Genomic DNA, 18,618 nt, shown 5'->3' on the forward strand with positions numbered 1-18,618 from the left:
AAGCTTCTTGATCACATCTGAGGGTGTATCCAAATAAACATATGCATGTCACTCCTTGTATATTGCTTCTCAGAATAACAAAAATCTATTGTTTATATCTAGTGTTAGTCCAAGAGAATTTGAGATTATTTCATAAACAAAAGCTGCTCTGTTGGAAGGGGATTTGTGCCCATAAAGTAATTCATATGGCTCCACCTTGTGGAATGACAGACCAGTTACAATTAATAGGAATTAAAATATTTTATTTTCTTTCCACCCCTTTAAGCAAATTACTGGACATTGAAGATCTTTCTTTGTAATTTAGCAAGTCAAAAGTCTATCAGAGTGAGCTATGCAGAGTGAAGGAGGCAGGTCAGTCAAAAAAAAAAAAAACTCATTCAGTTACACACAGACATGATAGGGAAACAAAGTTGTGTCTGACTGCTCCATAACTCACTCAATAATTTATTGCATCTGTGGATCTGCCATGCAGTTACATACAATAATAATAATAGTGATAAAAGACTTTATTAATACTAATACGATCCGTTAGATTTTCCTGTCTTTCCATACTTGCTTTTCCTACTCTGACAAAGTGCCGACCTATACAAGTCTCTCCTATAGCTTCTGAATGAACCAACTAACCATCACACTGTGACCTTGAAAGTATAAACAGCGGTTTTACCGTTGGACTGTGAGGATTTGTTGTTCCATTTTTTAGACTTGTACTTTCCACATACAGAAATGTGTTGCTCAAAGCAATGAAATAAATGCATATTTAATCTCCTTTTGCAGCCCCCCTGTTAATCTTCACAACCACACAGATCACCAGATACCCATGAAGCAGACTGTCTATCCAAAGTGATGAAGACTGAGCGGAAAAGGCTCCCTTCTCCGAGACAAGCCAATCAGTGGGATTCTGGGGATTCAGACACAGAGAGCTTGGCCCAGGAGAGAGCCTACCAACAGCAGCTGCAGAAGCGTGTTGGCCACCATGATCAAAACAAATACATACGGACTCAAAAGGAGAATGCTGCAAGCTCACAGCAGGGAGATGGAGCACATGGACATGCAAATGATGATTATCTTCAAGTTTATGACAGCCTCGAAGCAGCAGACAAGAGGGAACCCACTCACAACAGATATTTGAATACACAAACAAATGAAAGAGAAGAAAGGTAAGTTGCATAATTTCTGATTTCTACAAATAGCAACTGGTTTGGTGTTGCAGTTTATTTATTTGTTTATTTAACAGGGACAGTGTACAGCTCTCAGCCATACCAGAGTTAGCTACTAGCTCATTTTCATCTGTCGTCCCTGAGCAGGAACAGAGAACATGAAGTGTTAAGAAAGTGTTGAAAATTAGCACTTGTGCTAAACACACTCAAGCAAAGCATCTGGTCTGTCCACTGGAACAGTCTTAATGTATTTGTGATGTCCATATCAAATAAATAAACATAACATAACATAAGACAGAAATCTAACACTATAGTACAAAACAAATAAGCACATACAAATGCAAACAAATATAAAAACATCATCACAAAACCAGCCTTTTCAGACAACAACAATAACAAAGTTTCAGACTCTTAAAACATAAATGCAACAATAAAATCACAATGTTAAGACACAACACTAACAAGATTACAAACCAGTGGATTGTGAGCCAATGTTTGAATTTATGTTTGATGGGTGCATGATTGGGTTGATTTAAGCCATGATTTTTATCTTGGATTTAGTTAAATCATTTCAAAGTTGCATCCTGGCATATTCGCACCTGCATCAGTTAGATGTCAGATGTATGTTTGGTTGCAAGTAAACACCTGTGACAACTAACTAACAATAATATCAGGTCATGATGAACATACTTCCACAACTGTGGAAAAGTTACAACTCCTTCAGCAAAACAATGTGTTAGCCTCCTTTAGATGATTTGCTGTATTTTATTCTATTGTAAAGAAAGCATGAAAACAATTTGCAAGCCTATCAAACTCATTAGTTCCTAATGTGTCTTTGAAAATGTGGTCACAAATTTGTACTTTACTTTTTTTTTGTCCACTCACTGGTGCTGTTAAACAACAGTGGAGCTCTGTTTCATGGGAGCATGTGACACCATGCTTTGAATAAACACAAATAATGTATTTGCCTTCACTGGGACATGTGACAATAAGATAAATACAGAATAGCCTATCACTAGTGGGTCCATGGTTAACTCTGATATGAAGTTCTGCAGTTTGGTCAGTAGATGGCAGTAATTGATGTCAGTTGCTCAATAGCGAAGGGTTAAAATAGAACCTGCAGCCTTTTCTTTATATCTCCAAAATATATCAAAAATAATCATTCGTCATTTTGTGATTAAAACTTTTTTCACACGGCATGGTTGTAGAGACGCACACTATTGTGGAGACAATCAGACTGAGCACATTAATGGCTGTATAGCCTTGTCTATCACAGTTATTCTCTAAACATGTAACATAATATAAAGCTATTAACCGTGGTGAGATGCCTGACCTTGTCCAGTTTGCCCATTGATCTGGACTGTCACTTTCACTGGCTGTGGCAAATTAATTAAAATTAAGCAGATAATAGTGCTGCTTACACGGACTGCAACGAGGAGAATGCAGCAGCAATCAAGCCCTTTACTTTCAAACAGCACATGGATGATAAAAGATAAATAGCCTTCATTCACCACTTAACAATGAAACTGTGTCAGTTATTTAATGAGATGCAGGCACCCAACGCACATTGTAGTGGGAATGGTGCTTTCAAAATAACAGCTTTCATTTCAGGGAAATTAGATTTTTGTTTTGTTTGGGTGGATCACAATAAGTGGTCACTCGTGGTCCATTAACATGGATCATTGTTGCTGTGAAGGAGATCTGGCTTTCACTCTTGAGAGGATGAGGTAGACGTCCACAGCGAGGACAACACCTCATCTGTTTTTGAAATCTTGTCGACTCGTACTGTTGTTTCCTCTTCTCTTTCCTCCAGACCCCCGCCTGATAGTCATCTCCCTCCAAAATAGGAAAGGGGCATTCTCCATTTTCCCATCATTAACCTGTGCAGATTGATGCCCACCAAGTGTGGGTTTGCTTCCAAAGTACATTGTTTCAGAGGAAAATGAACATGACATTTTCTCACAAAAGGCTCCATTTCATAGAACTAAGGCAGTGGACACAGTCTCATTCCCATTATCATGTTCTCATAGTCCTCTCTACTCCCTCCTCAAAGCGGGTAAGCCTATTCACACAATGCCACTGCATAGTTTACAAACCCAATGGGCATTCCTTATTCAAGCAAAAGATTCCTATTTAAGCAACTCCATTCATTCCTTCTCACTATATTTTACACGCATCTTGCTCCAAGATTGCAAAATGACATTTGAGTATATTCTGACTGACCGGTTTTTCGTTTTCCCATTCAGTATTTGTCGGTATATCTCTCTGGCTTTTGTATTTAGGTGTCTGTATCTTGGGCAAGAAATAATGGGCTGTGGTGTTTTGCCAGTGTTAGAGGCATCACGTCTAGCTGCATGTTGTCTATAATGCATTCTCCAACTTGTTTGAGTCTCAGTCATTAGAGAGACATCCCTTACCCTTTTGGCCTCATCGAAGTGAAGGGCCCTACACCTAGGCAACCTGCCCCCCCACGCACAACATCACGGCGGGAGAATTAGGCTCCCCTCGTCCTCCCAGTAAGCACAACAAAGAGGCTCTCTGCTATTTATTTTAATGAGATCTTTTCATCACCATCAGAAAGAGCATTTTAGCCCGCAATTTTCAAGCCATTTCATAAGCTGAAAATTGCCGTTTGTGAACCATTCCCCCGCTAGTAGCTCTCAAATACACTCTCATTAGTGAGCCTGGAGGTGAAAATACGAAAATTATCTGTAAATACAGGCTCATAATCCCCCTCATCTGTTTCAATTTCAGAAGTCTCTGATAAGGCCTAATACTTTGTTTGAGGACATCATCATTCTAATAATGGTGTAATGCCTCTTGTTCCTTTGACCTTTCAGTACAGGGCTATGTGGCATTCAGATGTCTGTAAAACTTCCTTTGGATATGGAAATGTTATTATTAAAGTAGTTTACCAACAATTAAGTCATCTGCTAGTAATATTTTAAGAACATTTTAATATATTTTGTATAATTATATGTACATGTTATTTCATGATTGCATTTAATTTCTTACTTTGTATTTGTATAATTAATTGATCTTAGCCACAAGTTATGCAAATATCAGTCTCTTGGTTGTTTTTGAACAAATAGAATAGAATTTACTGCCAATTGCACAATATGTCACAGGTACACAGGTACATTGGAATTCTTGTGCGTGCGTCTCCAAGCATTTAAAAGAAGATAAAAGAAAGCAAAACAACACAATAGACTTCACAGTTTAAAACAGCAGGTAATAAATAAATTAAAAACATATAAAATAATATGCTTTATAAATTATCTTCATCCTGTTCCTTACAGCCGCCTGCTGTCAGATGACGACTATTCTGACCTCCGCTACGACCCCAACTGGAGGACCAAACTGAAGGAAACTGGCCGCTTCAATGACAGTTCAAAGGTTTCTGTTGACGAATATTACCAAGTCCCTGTGGAGAACTCAAGTCAGTCGTATGGCAATATAAAGGGAGGATACAAATTGATTGTGGACAGAAACCCAACTGTTATGCAAACCTCCCATATGACAAGCATGGACTCTCAGCTGCCTTATTGCCTGCACCCTCAAGATAGTCAGACTATTTTAGAAACATCTACGCCATATCACAACCACAGGTCACCACAAACTGACCTTTCATCGTCACCCAGGATTTTCACTGAAGATGAGAGTGGCAACACATCACAGAGAGAATATGGGCATGTGCGTGAGAAGAACTATGATGGTGCTGGTACAAATAGTAGCAGGTCTACTACGCTCACTGAGGAGATACTTACTAGAGATTTTCAGACCCACAACCAGCAAGAGCTGAGATGCACACGAAGAGGAGGACCCATCCAGAAAACAAATACATCCGCACTGACAAGTCCTAAAGCGAACAAAAAGCCTGGAACGCTGACGGAAGACATAGTGGGGCGCAACAAAATAACCCTGGGGCGCACCACATCCAAACATGGCTCCTATGTGAAGGTGCATTCACTTAAACAGGAAATGCCCCCTACTGTGATTGAGGTGAGAACTACTTTTTTCCCAACCAATAGGGTCTCCTTATTGTTGATTGGCACCTCAGAATTTTAACTTTGAAATGTGACACACACTCACACAGCACAGGTCTCCTCCTCAGACAGACATTCACTGCAAACAGGTTGCAATTACAGAAACAGACACCAGGAGCTGCACTAGTATTGATAATGATTCTTGGGCCATCCAGCTATTGTTACAGGTACATGGGTTAGAAATAAGTTTGCCTGGGGACAGACCATATGAAATACTGAAATAAAAAATTATGATTATTTAAAATTACTATTTTATAGTTTAGGTTGTTTCAGATTAAAAATAAAAGCAGAACATTGTGGTTGTAGTTCTCATTATGAGGTTGTGATGTATATTTTAGGCAGTAACTTTTGTCGTATTATAAAGTGTATTAAGGACCCTCATTATGGTGGGCTGGGGCTTTGCAGTGACTTAAAGCCCCGTACCTTGGCTACATTCATTAACAGTGTAAACAGAGTTGCTCAATACATGCTGTTGTTAATTTTGACTGTTATATCTGTATTTGTGTGCAGAAAGCTTACTCTAATTGTGAACACTATTAATGGGCAGTTGCTTGAATGCAGCTTGCTTTATGAGCAGAACAAGCTTCTTTGTGTTTTTCCCTCTGTCTCAGCCAAGCTTATGCTTATTTAGCAATATTGTGGGGATCTCTAAGCCTTGTATTGTCATTTCACCCAACTAAGAGAATACCCTATGATGTTTGCTCTGGCCCAGTCTGGAAAATTAATTTGGCAAAGGAGCATAGCTGTTTTCATCTGCCTTCTCCTCCACCTTATGAAAAGAGCCATGTCTGGCTATGCAGTGCTTATTATGAGCTGATGTGTACAACAAGAACATCAGAGACGCATGGTTACCAATAGGCTCTTAGACATCCCTGCACCTGGCACAGTGGCATAATTGGTCGGGATGGCCCGCATTCCCCATTTGTTGGGCCACAAGACTGTTTGCTGGCTATAATACCAACAACCTTGTTCACCCATCTGAGCCCCAGCTCTCTACAATGTCTCATATCATCACCATTTACATAGTCAAGAGCCGTTAGCTTTGTGCAATGGTAAACAGAGCCAGAGCCTTTCCCTCTCCTGAACCCTTGTGTATTGTCGTTTTCCCTCTGAATTTGCTTGTTAGTTTTCCATTTCTCTGTCTCCCCAAAGACGTCTCTCACTTAATGAGGGACACAGGGCATAAAAGAAGGGGGCACCAATTTGCATGTAGTCTGTTTCTTGTGCCATTACAGGATTAATCTATGAATCAGATGTGTTACGGCAGAAACATATCAACAAAGCTTATAAGAAACGTCGTTCATTTTTTAAAAAACCATAAGCAATCTGTGTAAAAGCAGCACTGTGATCATCTTCAAACAGAATTCACACATGAAACCTGCATCAGTTTGGACAGTTTTTTTTTTTTTTTTTTTCCAAAAAACAAAGATCCAAGACTCTTTAGGAGCTTCTCTTTGCTCTGACTTATTGAATAATTAATGAATATGACAGTGAGTTAATTTAACTTTGTGGCAGTCGCTCCTGCATAAGGAAATGCACAAAGTTTCTACTTAGGTAGCAACTTCTGGTTATATCTCTTAGCCAGACTGGAGATTTGTTCTCTGGTTTCATGTTTTGAAAAGGAGCTGTTCCCACACACTGAATTGAATATTGACAATCAAAGAAATAATAGATATATTGCATTTTTTTTAAATTTAAATGTGAAGGTTAGAGAGCCCCAAAAACCAAAAAAATCTTGTCATGATTAGGATAACCACGCTTTAAAAAAAAAAAAAAAAAAAATCACAAAACTTGCTTTTTCTTCAACCCGTCTTTGCCCGTTTCCCCTCGCAAATGACAGCGACACTCCATGTACAAATCGCATCAGTTTCACAAATCAATACGAGTCCAGACGAGCCAGTTGTTACGAGACCCTTTTAAAATAACCCATTGGGCCTTTTGAAGAGAGCAGCCATCTGAAGGCAACTTGTCATAATTAGACGTGTTATTAAATGTACACAACTTCCTAATGCAGCAAATGTTTAGCCCGGACAAGTGGCAGAGTGGCGGTAGCAATGATTGGATCCATCGGGGCATGGGCCTCCTTTGATAAAGACAGAAGTAGCAGATCAATCTTCTGCTATTGCACTCAACCCTCAGAGTCCCTTCTCCTCTTGCAGGCCCTCACTTCAAAGCCAGGGGAACATAATGTACAATCTTTTAATAGCTTTAGACCAAAGCTCTGGGGAGCTCTCTGCCACTGTATACCCTGCCTCAGTCTAAACACCTAATCAAGATTACCTGGGCTGGCCACAATAGCAGCTAAATGCAATTCAAGATCCACAGCCCCTTTGAAGTCTTCATTGCGAAAAGCAGATGTTTCCCGGGTACAGGAGGTAATACAGCTAGCCGCAATTGCCAGACTTTGTTGTGACATCGTCTCGCAGAGAAGCAATTACGGGCCTCCCAATTTAGTAGAAAAGATATTACACAGCTTACCATGCTCAAAATGCAATACAGGCTTGATGATTTGCTCCAACTGATTGGGATTTTTATAATGGGCGACAAAAGGCAACGGCAGGGGGAATGGGTGAAGGTGAAAGGGGCAAAGCGTTTGTGTGTCTGTTGGAGTGCATAGTGCGTACACTGCTGGACATACAGTAGTCACTGACACCTGCTCCTGAGACAGCTTGTTCATCTGCAATATGATTAGAAGTTATTCGTAAAAAACGAAATATTATAATTGTAAATTAGGACGTTGTTCAATTGAATATTGAAAAAGCATCAAAATCAGCTCCAAAGCTAAAGACAGACAACATACTGAAACAACGTCTGGGCTGGGTGGTGGGATGAATTCTTCAGTTATTTCAGCCCGATAAATCAAATCACAAACACGCTTATTGATAGAAATATTACACCTGGGTCCACTTGTTCCCTCTGACCTTCACCGATTCGACCACACAGAATTAGGTGCATTCAGTGAAAAGTCTTCAGCCTGTCAATACTATCGATCCACTCAGATGGTCCTCTGCCCCCAGGGGAACACCGGAAGTTAACAAAATGATTTTTCATTACAGTATTAACACAACATATTTCATGCGACAAATAGAAAGATTGCAAACAACTCAAGTAGTAATTTGATGTAACACGATGCAGTCAGAGAAGACAAACACTAATAATTATGCAGTCTTGACAACCCTGTGTGAATGTGATGGTGTTATTAAGCGGGTGCTGGTCTTTATGAAAATGTTTTTCCAGTGTGTAGACAGAAATAGAATATAAAGGGCTTCTTCAGCATGTTATATCAACTCTTGACTTTTCCTTTGTGTTTTGTTTAAAGGTGCATGAAACTGTTCAGGAGACAGCTACTGTAGCAAACCCAGAGGACAGTTCCGACCCTGAGTTGAGGTGGCTCCAGAAGACGCAGCAGTTGAGGGTAGGACTCTCCTCTTTTATTTTCATTTGGTTTACACTGTATTCTGAAATATCAGTGCAGTTTTCTTTTTTGCAGTATTATGGGTGTGGGTTCCTAACAAGGTCCATCTAATGGCTGCATAGTACCCCAGATTTTAGTTTGCTCCAGGGAATGTGGAGCCAGTCACTAATGGCATAGTTTCACTTGGGGCTTTCCAGAGACGATAAAAAAAACATGAAGAAATAAAGAGAGTCGGAGTGAAAAAGGAGGGGATTGTAGAAGCATTTTTATTTTGAGCACTTGAGCAGCCACCTTCACACTGCCAAGCAGTGGAGTGTAAATGTTTTCCCGCTGGAATGGGAAAAGCTGGCGTTTGCCAAATCAGACGCATTAGATGCATGAGATACAAGCTCATGGCCCTTCGCTACATAATTTGTTCAGATCATGCAAAGAAGAGCACCAGCTCTTCTTATTCCTGGGAAAGAATTGTGCCTCTTAACCAGAGCCTGTCTGTTTTTGTCTGCTGTTGCTTTGTTTGTGTTGTAAATGGGTAGATTTAGATTTAGATTTTTCTCTTTGTGCCTCTATCCACCTTCAGAAATAGCTGGCAGTGCTAAACGTTATAGGTTATCATATCTCACAGAAACACAGGCAAGTGAAAAATATAAATCTTTACACCATATATTTGAGTTATGCGATTAAACACTGTGCTTTATATATACACATCCTACTTTAATGAAAAGAAAAAAATCCTGAAACTGTTAATCCTACTCTAACCCCAGGTCACCCAGCTCAACAAGGGAAAGAAAGCCCAGCGGAAAGAATACCCCGGCCCCTCTCGACAGCAGGCGGCCCCTGCCCTGGCAGTCAGAGCTAAGCGGAGAGACTGTTTGAGTTCCCCTTTAGCCTTACAAGCCGCAGTGACTCAGCCAAGGCCTCAGGACGCGACCCCGCCGCAGCCTTTGCCCCCGACCATCCAGCTCAACATTAACCTCAACGCGTCCTCCCATCTTCTCTCATTACTCCACCAGAAGGGCCAGGATGCTATCATCAACTTAGCGTCTCCTCATGGTCATCCTCGGTGGAGCCCCACATCTGAACAACAACTTGCCTTTCACCCAAGGTTTCAACAAACAAATCCAAAGTTCCCCCTCATGTCTGAGGAAAGGCTAAACGCTCAGCTTCACCGACAAATCCTGGATGGTAGCCCTGAACTATGGCAAAGGTAAACCAGTCAAACTGTTTGTTTTGGAGTAGAGAGGGGAAAGATTCTAAGGATCATGTTGTAAAAACTGGATGACTATGGCACTGAATAGAAAATAGAGAAAGTAATGCAAAAAATAAGAAAAAGGTTGTGCACACACTTCAGCAATAATTGGAAATAATAGAGAGCAAACTTGTAGTAAAATGACAGCACTCCCAATAAGATTAAGAAAAATTAGTTAAATATTATGAAAATCCTGTCATGATCATAATCTATTATAATATCTAAAATTTCTATTACAGGTGGGTTTATTCACCAATCCACCAATTACTGTGTTTCAGACCTACATTACAGTGGCCGTTATCGTGTGAAGGAGAGGATCAGACTTGGAGCTCTAATGAGGTTCACACCAAACAGTTGCCACAACACCTCACCAGGACACCAACAACTGCCTCATCACAGGGCCAGGGCTCGTACACAGTTCTTCCCCCTATAGGGAAGCCGACTGCAGGAAAGGGGCCTAAGGCGAGCTCAGGTCAAAGCGTGAACACAGTCAACCCCGTCCCTGGAAGCAGCTCCGACAGCTACCTGGTTCAGATGGAGAAACAGAGGCAGCTGAAGGCGAGGGGCACCAACAAGGTCGGTGCTGTCTCTAAGCTTTATTTGTGTCCTGTTAACATGTTTCTTCTCATAATTGTGTGTCTGAAACAGTCTCGTTAGGGTCTCTCTGTGGAGTGGTTGGCACTAGTTTCAATGAAAATATTTGATCCCAAATCACCATAAAACCATTTACTCCCATCATTAACAAATAAATCCATTATGCACCCTTCCTTTGTACTTTTGGCCATCAGCATTGATGCAGTGACTTGGGATAGCTTGGTTTTGGAGAAAGCACTTCATTTGCATTTGCAACTGTTTTTTAGACAACGACACAAAACTCATTCAACACATGGTGTATTATCATGTTCAGGCTAGAAAAATGGGAACACATTATGCAGCTTCACCTTACTAAAGTAACACGTGAATTCTTCAGTTGAGTGGCATTCACCTTTAATCCCCACATCCACGAGAGGTTACACAAATAAATGCCCCTTTGAAGTCCCAAATAATCCCCTCAGCTGTCTCCACGCAGGGACTGCTTAATCCAGCAGGAGTGTTCTGGTAACAGAGGGCATAAAACATCAGGTTAATTGTCTAGCTCCACTAAGATACACTTAATTGCTATAAGATGATGACTATATAAACCACAGGGCTGCAGGCTCTGAAAAGCCATTTGAAGATGTGTTAGAGAATAAGGTGATTAGAAGGGAGAGAGTCTGCGAGGCGCAGGGCCACTAAAGAAGCCCATTTGCATTTAATGATTTGGCTGCTGTTGTTTTCTCCCCTGGCTGAGCTGTGCAGTTGGGCAGTGAGTGGAAAGTGATTCAGCAATCTTATAAATGTGTACATGTAGCTACTAGTTTACAAACTAGTCAAATTAGGATTCATGCCATGACTCTAGGGGGTTCTTACTTGACACAACCAACTTAATAGTTTGATCAATAAGGTTAAGTGCTGCAAAAAACACTAGTTGTTCTGGTTGAGTCTTGTTGGCAAAACAAGACAGTGGTTTTAACTGACTGTAAACACACATTGAGACAGTACAAATTATACAAATAGTAAATCAAGTAAATAATGTGATCTCTGTTTGATGGGAAATCTGACAGTAACAGCCGTAAACATGGTTGACCATGTTATTAGCAAATGACACAGTATCCATATTGTCCCCAACAGCATTACAATACCAACCGCAGGGCAGGCAAACAAGACAATTCTGGTATATGCCCCATTTATTGTTACATAAGCATTCAAAAGAAGCAATTTTATTATTCATAACGTGAAAAAATTATGTATACATTTTTACACTAATCTACAATGAACAGTTAAGATAGGTGGGTCCAGGATAGGACATATGATTAAATGCTTAAAGTTGTTATTCACAATGCAACCTTCCCATAGTCCTCCTGCGGTGCCCACCACTTCCCCACCCCTTGACCTTCCATCTCTCACACCATGTTAGCCATCATGTCTGACAAGATTACAGGCTCAATTTGTAAAGCAGTCTGGCTGCAGAGCCGGGGCATGAAAGCAGATGAGCGTGACTTAGGGGTTGGGGAGAGAGGGTAGAGGGCTTGGAAAGAAAGGTACCCTGTTGTTTCCAGCAAACCAAAATCCTCCTTCCTAAAAGGAGCCAGTACAATCTGGAATGATTAGCTCCCCTTTGTCTGGGAGAGCTTGTGGATTGCATGCGCCCATGTACACATGTGCACACACACACACACACACAAAAAAAACAGTATGTAGCACAAATGTCTATGCTCATATCACTTAATAAGGCAAACCAGGAAACACTGTATGTGATTCAGTATATGGTGGTTAAGTCCATGAAAAGCTCACACACTTTAGGGCAGTGTGCAGGTTGTGCCATGTTGTTGAATTTTGGTTTTAGAGGAGAAAAACACTGATGCACACAAACTGCTGCACAGTAGTGATGTTAAAGCGTTAAAGGGATGGCTCAAACATTTTTGCAAAATGGCCCATTGCCATAATCTCTATAGTTTTAGCAGTAGGTTACCTTTAATTGTCGCAACAAGCTATTTTTTGAACAGTGGAGCAGAGCCGCGAGCTGCTTAGAGCTACACTACGGAGGCTAGTGGGATTTCTTTGTTTCCATCATCAAACTCATTAAAATACACAATCCAACAACTCCAAACGTTCTTGTGGACATAGTTGTGACCTGCACATTCACCACTCTATGCAATAATAACAGAGCCTTATGAAACTGAGTTGTTTTCGAGGTAAATTCATGCAAAACCGCTGATGTGCGTTCCCGTTGGTGGCAATTTTTCGGCAAGCAGTCTCTGCATTTGCCTTGAAAACAACTCTGTCTCGTAATGTTGCATTATTATCTCATAGCGTGGTGAATGTGCAAGTCACAACTTGTCCACGAGAGCGTTTTGGAGTTGTTGGATTGTGTATTTGATGAGTTTGATGAGGGAAACCAAGAAATCCCCTCCGCAGTGTAGCTCTGAGCAGCTCGTGGTTCTGCTCCGCCGTTCGAACCTACTGCTATGACTATAGGGATTAGGGCAATGGGCCAATTTGCGAAAATGTTGAACTATCCCTTTAATGTTCAAGTATCATCAAACAATACCAAGCATGTGTAGTCATATGGTCTCTCTGTGAGGCTCTTCAGCTAAATGTTAATTCTAACACACAGAGAATGACAGTGCAACATGTTAATGATAGGAGTAGCAGGTTCATCATAATCGACATTTTTAATTTAGTCTGATAGCATGCTAACATTTGCGAATTAGCAATACAAAGATACAAATGAGGGGAATGTTTTTAGCAATAACTTCAATCAATAGAATGATCATGTGGCTGAGGGGAAAATTATGTCAAATTTCATGGCAACTCATCAGAACACAGGGCCAACATGCCAACATTTATGCACTCAAGTTCAAACCTACAGGCAAAATTTAGAGATGCCAGTCAACTGTGCATATCTTTGGTCTGGGGAAGCTGGAGAACCCAGGCACAGGGAGAGTATAGGCGAACTCCACCCATAACCTTTTGCTAAGAGGCAATGGTGCTGAGATAAGTGAAATAATAAGTGAAAATCTAGCACCACCAGTGGTGTCATGGTTTGTGTCTTTCGCTGCCTGTTTAGTTTGTGTTTTATTTTGAAGTTCCGGTCTTGTCTTCCTGTGCTCTCCCTCCTGTGATTACCTCAGGTGTCTCACCTGTGTCTGATTGTTCCACCTGTGTCTGGTTTCTCCTTTGTCTACTTTACCTCTGTTTTCCCATTGACCTTTGACTGTTCATACTGTACTCTGTGTTGATGTCATGTGTCCCTTTTATTAGTAAGCAAATATCTTTTTCATTGTCCACTTTACCTGTCTTCAGTGTCGTGGTCTGCAATTGGTTCCAGTTTCTCATAAACCCTGATGAGTGGGTCAGGATGAAAAGACAGGATTAGCTACTGATGTCACTGGGCAACTGAACCAATTTTTCATGATGATCTGTCTGATAGTTGTTAACCATAATGGTGGACTGGCCTACCTACCATCATTACTATCCATGGAGTCACATCACAGGCAGAGCTAAAAACATAAAAACAGTCAGTGTGCAGTTTAGCATGAAATAGAATCAGGCTTCATGCTTTCATGTCAAGAACACCCCTCATACAAACACATAAGGTCACGGTGCCCCATTTAATTAGATTTTGTCTCAAGAAATGTCATCTGAGACGTATTTCTTCATACATAGTTACATAGACAATAGGTCCACAGCAGTATACGTCATCAGTGTATCATACATCAGCAGCAGTGACAGCTGAGCACTTTCTGACACCCCACAGCACTATAATGTTCTGTTTGTCAGTGGCTTTGTAAATTTCTGCCAGAGATGGACAAACAAGCATAAAGGAGTTTTCAGTGTCGGTGTCACTCACAGATTCTGTCTTTTGTGATGTTTTGTGATATCTGCCATGCATTTGCCTAGTATTTGGTGTACTTGTGATCCTTTTTTTCCCTTTTTTTTCACTGAACCTGTTGAACCCAATGAGAAACATCCAAATGGATCAAAATTGCAGTCATGACTGTAATGTTGATGTGATGTCCGTCCATCTGTCTGTCAGGCATACAAACAGGTGAAGACAGACACAGGCCTGCATCCTGACTACACAGCCGCTGAAAACACAGTAAGTAGTCACCTGCAGCATCAGTTAATGTCTCATCAGCAGGAATTGTAACTACACAACCACTTTGTGTTGTGTGGTCACTTTTGTCCAGATTAAGATAAGGATGCACAGGTAAATGTGATGTAAGATATTGCACCAGCATATCGATCATTTTTTCAACCTGGCTCTGAGTAGCCTGTATGTGTGTGGGTAAATTAACCTGTTTTGTAAAAGGGTGGGTGTAATAATACACATGAATACTCATTATGTAATTAAAAACACAGTTAAACATGTTTTACTCATCATTGATAAGCACTAACTGTATTTATATACTACATACTAATGAGTATTCATGCATTATAAATGAAGAATTCAGTATTTATTAAAGGGATAGTTCAACATTTTGGCAAATTGGCCCATTGCCATAATCCCAATAGTTTTAGGAGTAGGTTCATTACCTTTAATTGTCGGTGCAAGCTGTTTTTACAGCAAGCTACTCAGAGCTACGCTACGGAGGCTCATGGGATTTCTTGGTTTCCCTCATCAAATACACAATCCAACAACTCCAAAACGCTCTGGTGGACAAGTTGTGACCTGCACCTGCACCACGCTATGAGATAATAATGGAACGTTATGAGACAGAGTTGTTTTCGGGGTAAATTCATGCAGACCACTGATGTGCGTTTCCATCGGGGGCAGTTCTTTGGCAAGCCTCGAAAACAACTCTGTCTCATAACATTCCATTATTATCTCATAGCGTGGTGAATGTGAATGGTGAAGAGCGTTTTGGAGTTGTTGGATTGTGTGTTTGATGAGTTTGATGAGGGAAACCAAGAAATCCCATTAGCCTCCGTAGCGTAGCTCTGAGCAGCTCGCGGCTCTGCTCCGCCGTCCTAAAAATAGCTTGCACCAACAATAAAAGGTAACGAACCTACTGCTAAAACTATAGGGATAATGGCAATGGGCCAATTAGCCAAAATGTTTAACTATCCCTTTAATGCCTAACAGCTTAATAGTGTGTACTTATTATAAAGTATTACCATTATTTCTATTGTGCAAATGTTGAGTAGTCTTAAATCAAAGACTGAAATAAACCAAACCAATCTGGCTATACTGCCCTTGGTTTTTAGTAGGGTGGCACCACATCCTGTATTTTCTGGAATATGATCACAAAATAATATTGGAAGCAATTCAGGTTTACACGTGTAAACATTCACTTAACATAGATACATTGAATCTGCAGCTTATACAGAATGTGCGATGCTGAACAGCAGATTTATCATAAAGAAGCCAACACAGGCTTTGTAGTTAAAACCACGCCATAAGCAAAATGTAGAAACTCCTGAATGATGAATAGACCTGAACAATTAAAAGGACAATTAGAAGTAAGCCCCCACAGATGGACCCCAAACAAACAGATACACACTAATTTACACACACTGCCAAGTCTGTGTTTGGCCACAGAAAGATACCTCTGCATTTGGCAGCTCAACTCATGCTCTCCAAACTCTTGTTTTCCCTCATCACATGTAGAAAAGTGTTGGATTTTATTGCTGGAAGATAAAAAAAAAAAAAAAAAATAAACTCAAAAATAAACTGTACTGACAGGTGGAGTCACTCTTTGTTTCTACTGGGCAGAGAGAAATCACATCAGCCCTGTAGCCTCCCTGTTCACTGTCCGGTGTTTGTAGCATTGCATTACTTAGCATCAACATTCTTTGCTCTCTATATTTCATGCTTTTATATAGATTTTCAATCAGGCTATATCATCTTCAGGGAACATTTTACTTGTAATTCCTTCTGGACAAACTGTCAGTGGCCAAATCCTGATGTTCACCAGTGTCATTGTATACTCACTGACCGTTTTCAACTTGTTGGAGTTCATCATTTAAAGGCCCCCATGTCGTCCAAAGACAGACTTACATATACAAAGCAAAGAGCACCCCTAAGAAGTTAAGTGCTCGTTGTGCTTTGATATATCTTTTGTTAAGACCCAGTTGTAAAAAGTGAGCATGTTCGGCCAATTTACACTAGACTGAGCCCTGTGCATCTCCAGGGCCAAGCCTATTAGTGAATGATATGTGTAAATGCTGATAGGCTCTCTGAATGGCTCGCTGTGTTTGGTTTTGTTGAGCCCTGTGTAGAGGCTGTGCTGGGAGGAGACACAAAGAGAAGGGCCTTAAGGGAGAAATGGCTCTGTTAATTAAACCCCCTTTTTATAATCTGCTTCTGCCCCCCCTCCCTTTTCTCTCTCTCTCACTGCCTCTCTCACTCTTTCACCGTCATCATGCTGAGAAAATGAAACGACAGAAGCTGTATTCAAATGTGATCCGTGAGCAGAACAAAAAGATAAGTAGGATTCCCTTTCTACCGGCCAAGGACCCGGAAGGCAGTGACAAGAAAGTTCCCAGGGTGAAGGTGTGTATGTGTATCTACTTTTGAGAGAGTTTGTGTAAATGTATCTGCTTTTCTATACCTCAGTCCATATGGGAATGTTGAGCCTTTACTTCCCCTTTTATCAAAATCTGTATAAAAGTTGAAGTTGAATAAAAATGAAATATGTGAAAACTTCACTGTCAGTAGAACAAGGCGCCTTATGAATGAAATGGTTTCCTGTACATTCAGAATGGCTAAATTAGCGTCTTATAATGATGTGATTTTATTTGAGTGCCATTAATCAGGATTGTGGAAACTGATGCCCCTTCTCCATGTTCCCTATCCAAATAAAGAGCATCTATAAAGTCACCAGCAGAGGTCCCCATCTCCCACTGTGGATGTTATACACTCATGTAGTTTTAAACAAACATGATAATACTAGTATGAATATGAATACTACAACTACTGCTACTATTACTAGTGATTTTACTGCTATTAATAATGATAATCATAATAATAATCATCCTCTTAAAAACATTTAATTTAAGTTTCTTTTCTTCTTTAAAAAAAAATCTAATTCATAATACATGTGTATTTGAAGCACCTGTGTATATTCTATGCATTAATGAGTAAAGATAGATAGATCACTTCATTAATCACTGAGGGGAAATTTTAATACATATGTATGCAAGATGTACTTAAGTGTCCCCTGAAATGTTACTTTATTGTTGTAGCTTTCTACTTGTGAATGCTGGTCGAGGATAACTGAGGCTGTATTGAAAGTGTAAAGGACATTGCCATTTTTGACTACAGCTTCTAGTTTGTATACAGACCCTGCATATATCATCATACTGACATCTCTGTATTTTTTATCTGTCGCTCTGTCAGGCCTTGGAATACGCCAGGACCATAGCCAAACCCCCTGTCCCATCTCAACCAAAGCAGAGACAGAGACAGATGTCTGAAGGCTTCACTGAACACGCTCCTTACCTGCAGGACTTGGATGTGGCCCAGCTGACCAGACTGGAGCACCTCAGAAAACGGCATGAGGAGGAAAAGCAGGCGGTGTCGCTTCTCAGAAAAGTACATGCTGTCTGAAGCCAGGTGCAGTTCGCATTATTCATATTACACTGATGGGCTAACCCACGGATCCCAGGCTCTGATAGATATTTACTCCATTTCAAAGTTTTTTAGACCCAGCGTGACACCTACAGGCCCACGTACACTTTTTCACTTGTCCTTAAATTATTTCCAATACTTCAGATAAAGACAATCTTGTGCTACTGTTAAACTGTGTGTGAACAGCTCAGAAAATCAATTCAACCAAAAATGTCACCTGGTGGTCATTTTGAAGCTAGGATTTGGGATTTGTTCTTGAAATCTGCCAATCATTGAGCCACAAAAGACAGGTTTAGTTTCAAGGGGAAGCCAGAGTGGATGTGACTCAGAACTGCCAGGAGGACATGTGATATTAATAAGATCTCAACATCTCCAGATTCACTGAACAAACAAGCTTCAACTGTCTGATACTAGAACAACATCTAAAGGCACACTGAGTTTGGCTTCATTGCCTGGTTCTAGATACTGTACCGTGTACAAAATAAAGCACTGTCCATATGAATAGAACGTATAAAGCACCTGTAACACATTAGTAGTTAGCCTAGTGTCTGAGAAACACATTTAAAGCCACACATCATATTTTCTGATGTGACACCTAT

The 18,618-nt window shown here is 40.5% G+C and overlaps 1 protein-coding gene across 1 annotated transcript; it reads left to right on the forward strand.

The window, feature by feature from the left end:
- Positions 1-843: 843 nt before the first annotated feature.
- Positions 844-17,998, forward strand: jhy (junctional cadherin complex regulator; the record flags this gene model as incomplete). The annotated part of the gene is made up of 9 exons (XM_083985984.1): positions 844-1,157; positions 4,457-4,596; positions 4,799-4,878; positions 8,523-8,618; positions 9,380-9,800; positions 10,175-10,440; positions 14,483-14,545; positions 16,820-16,942; positions 17,789-17,998. 9 exons carry the CDS (start codon positions 844-846, stop codon positions 17,996-17,998), a joined length of 1,713 nt encoding a protein of 570 aa, XP_083842110.1.
- Between the last annotated feature and the right edge of the window lie 620 nt (positions 17,999-18,618).

This window comes from Trachurus trachurus (genome assembly GCF_905171665.1).
Source record: "Trachurus trachurus genome assembly, chromosome: 14".
Classification (NCBI taxonomy): Eukaryota; Metazoa; Chordata; class Actinopteri; order Carangiformes; family Carangidae; genus Trachurus; species Trachurus trachurus.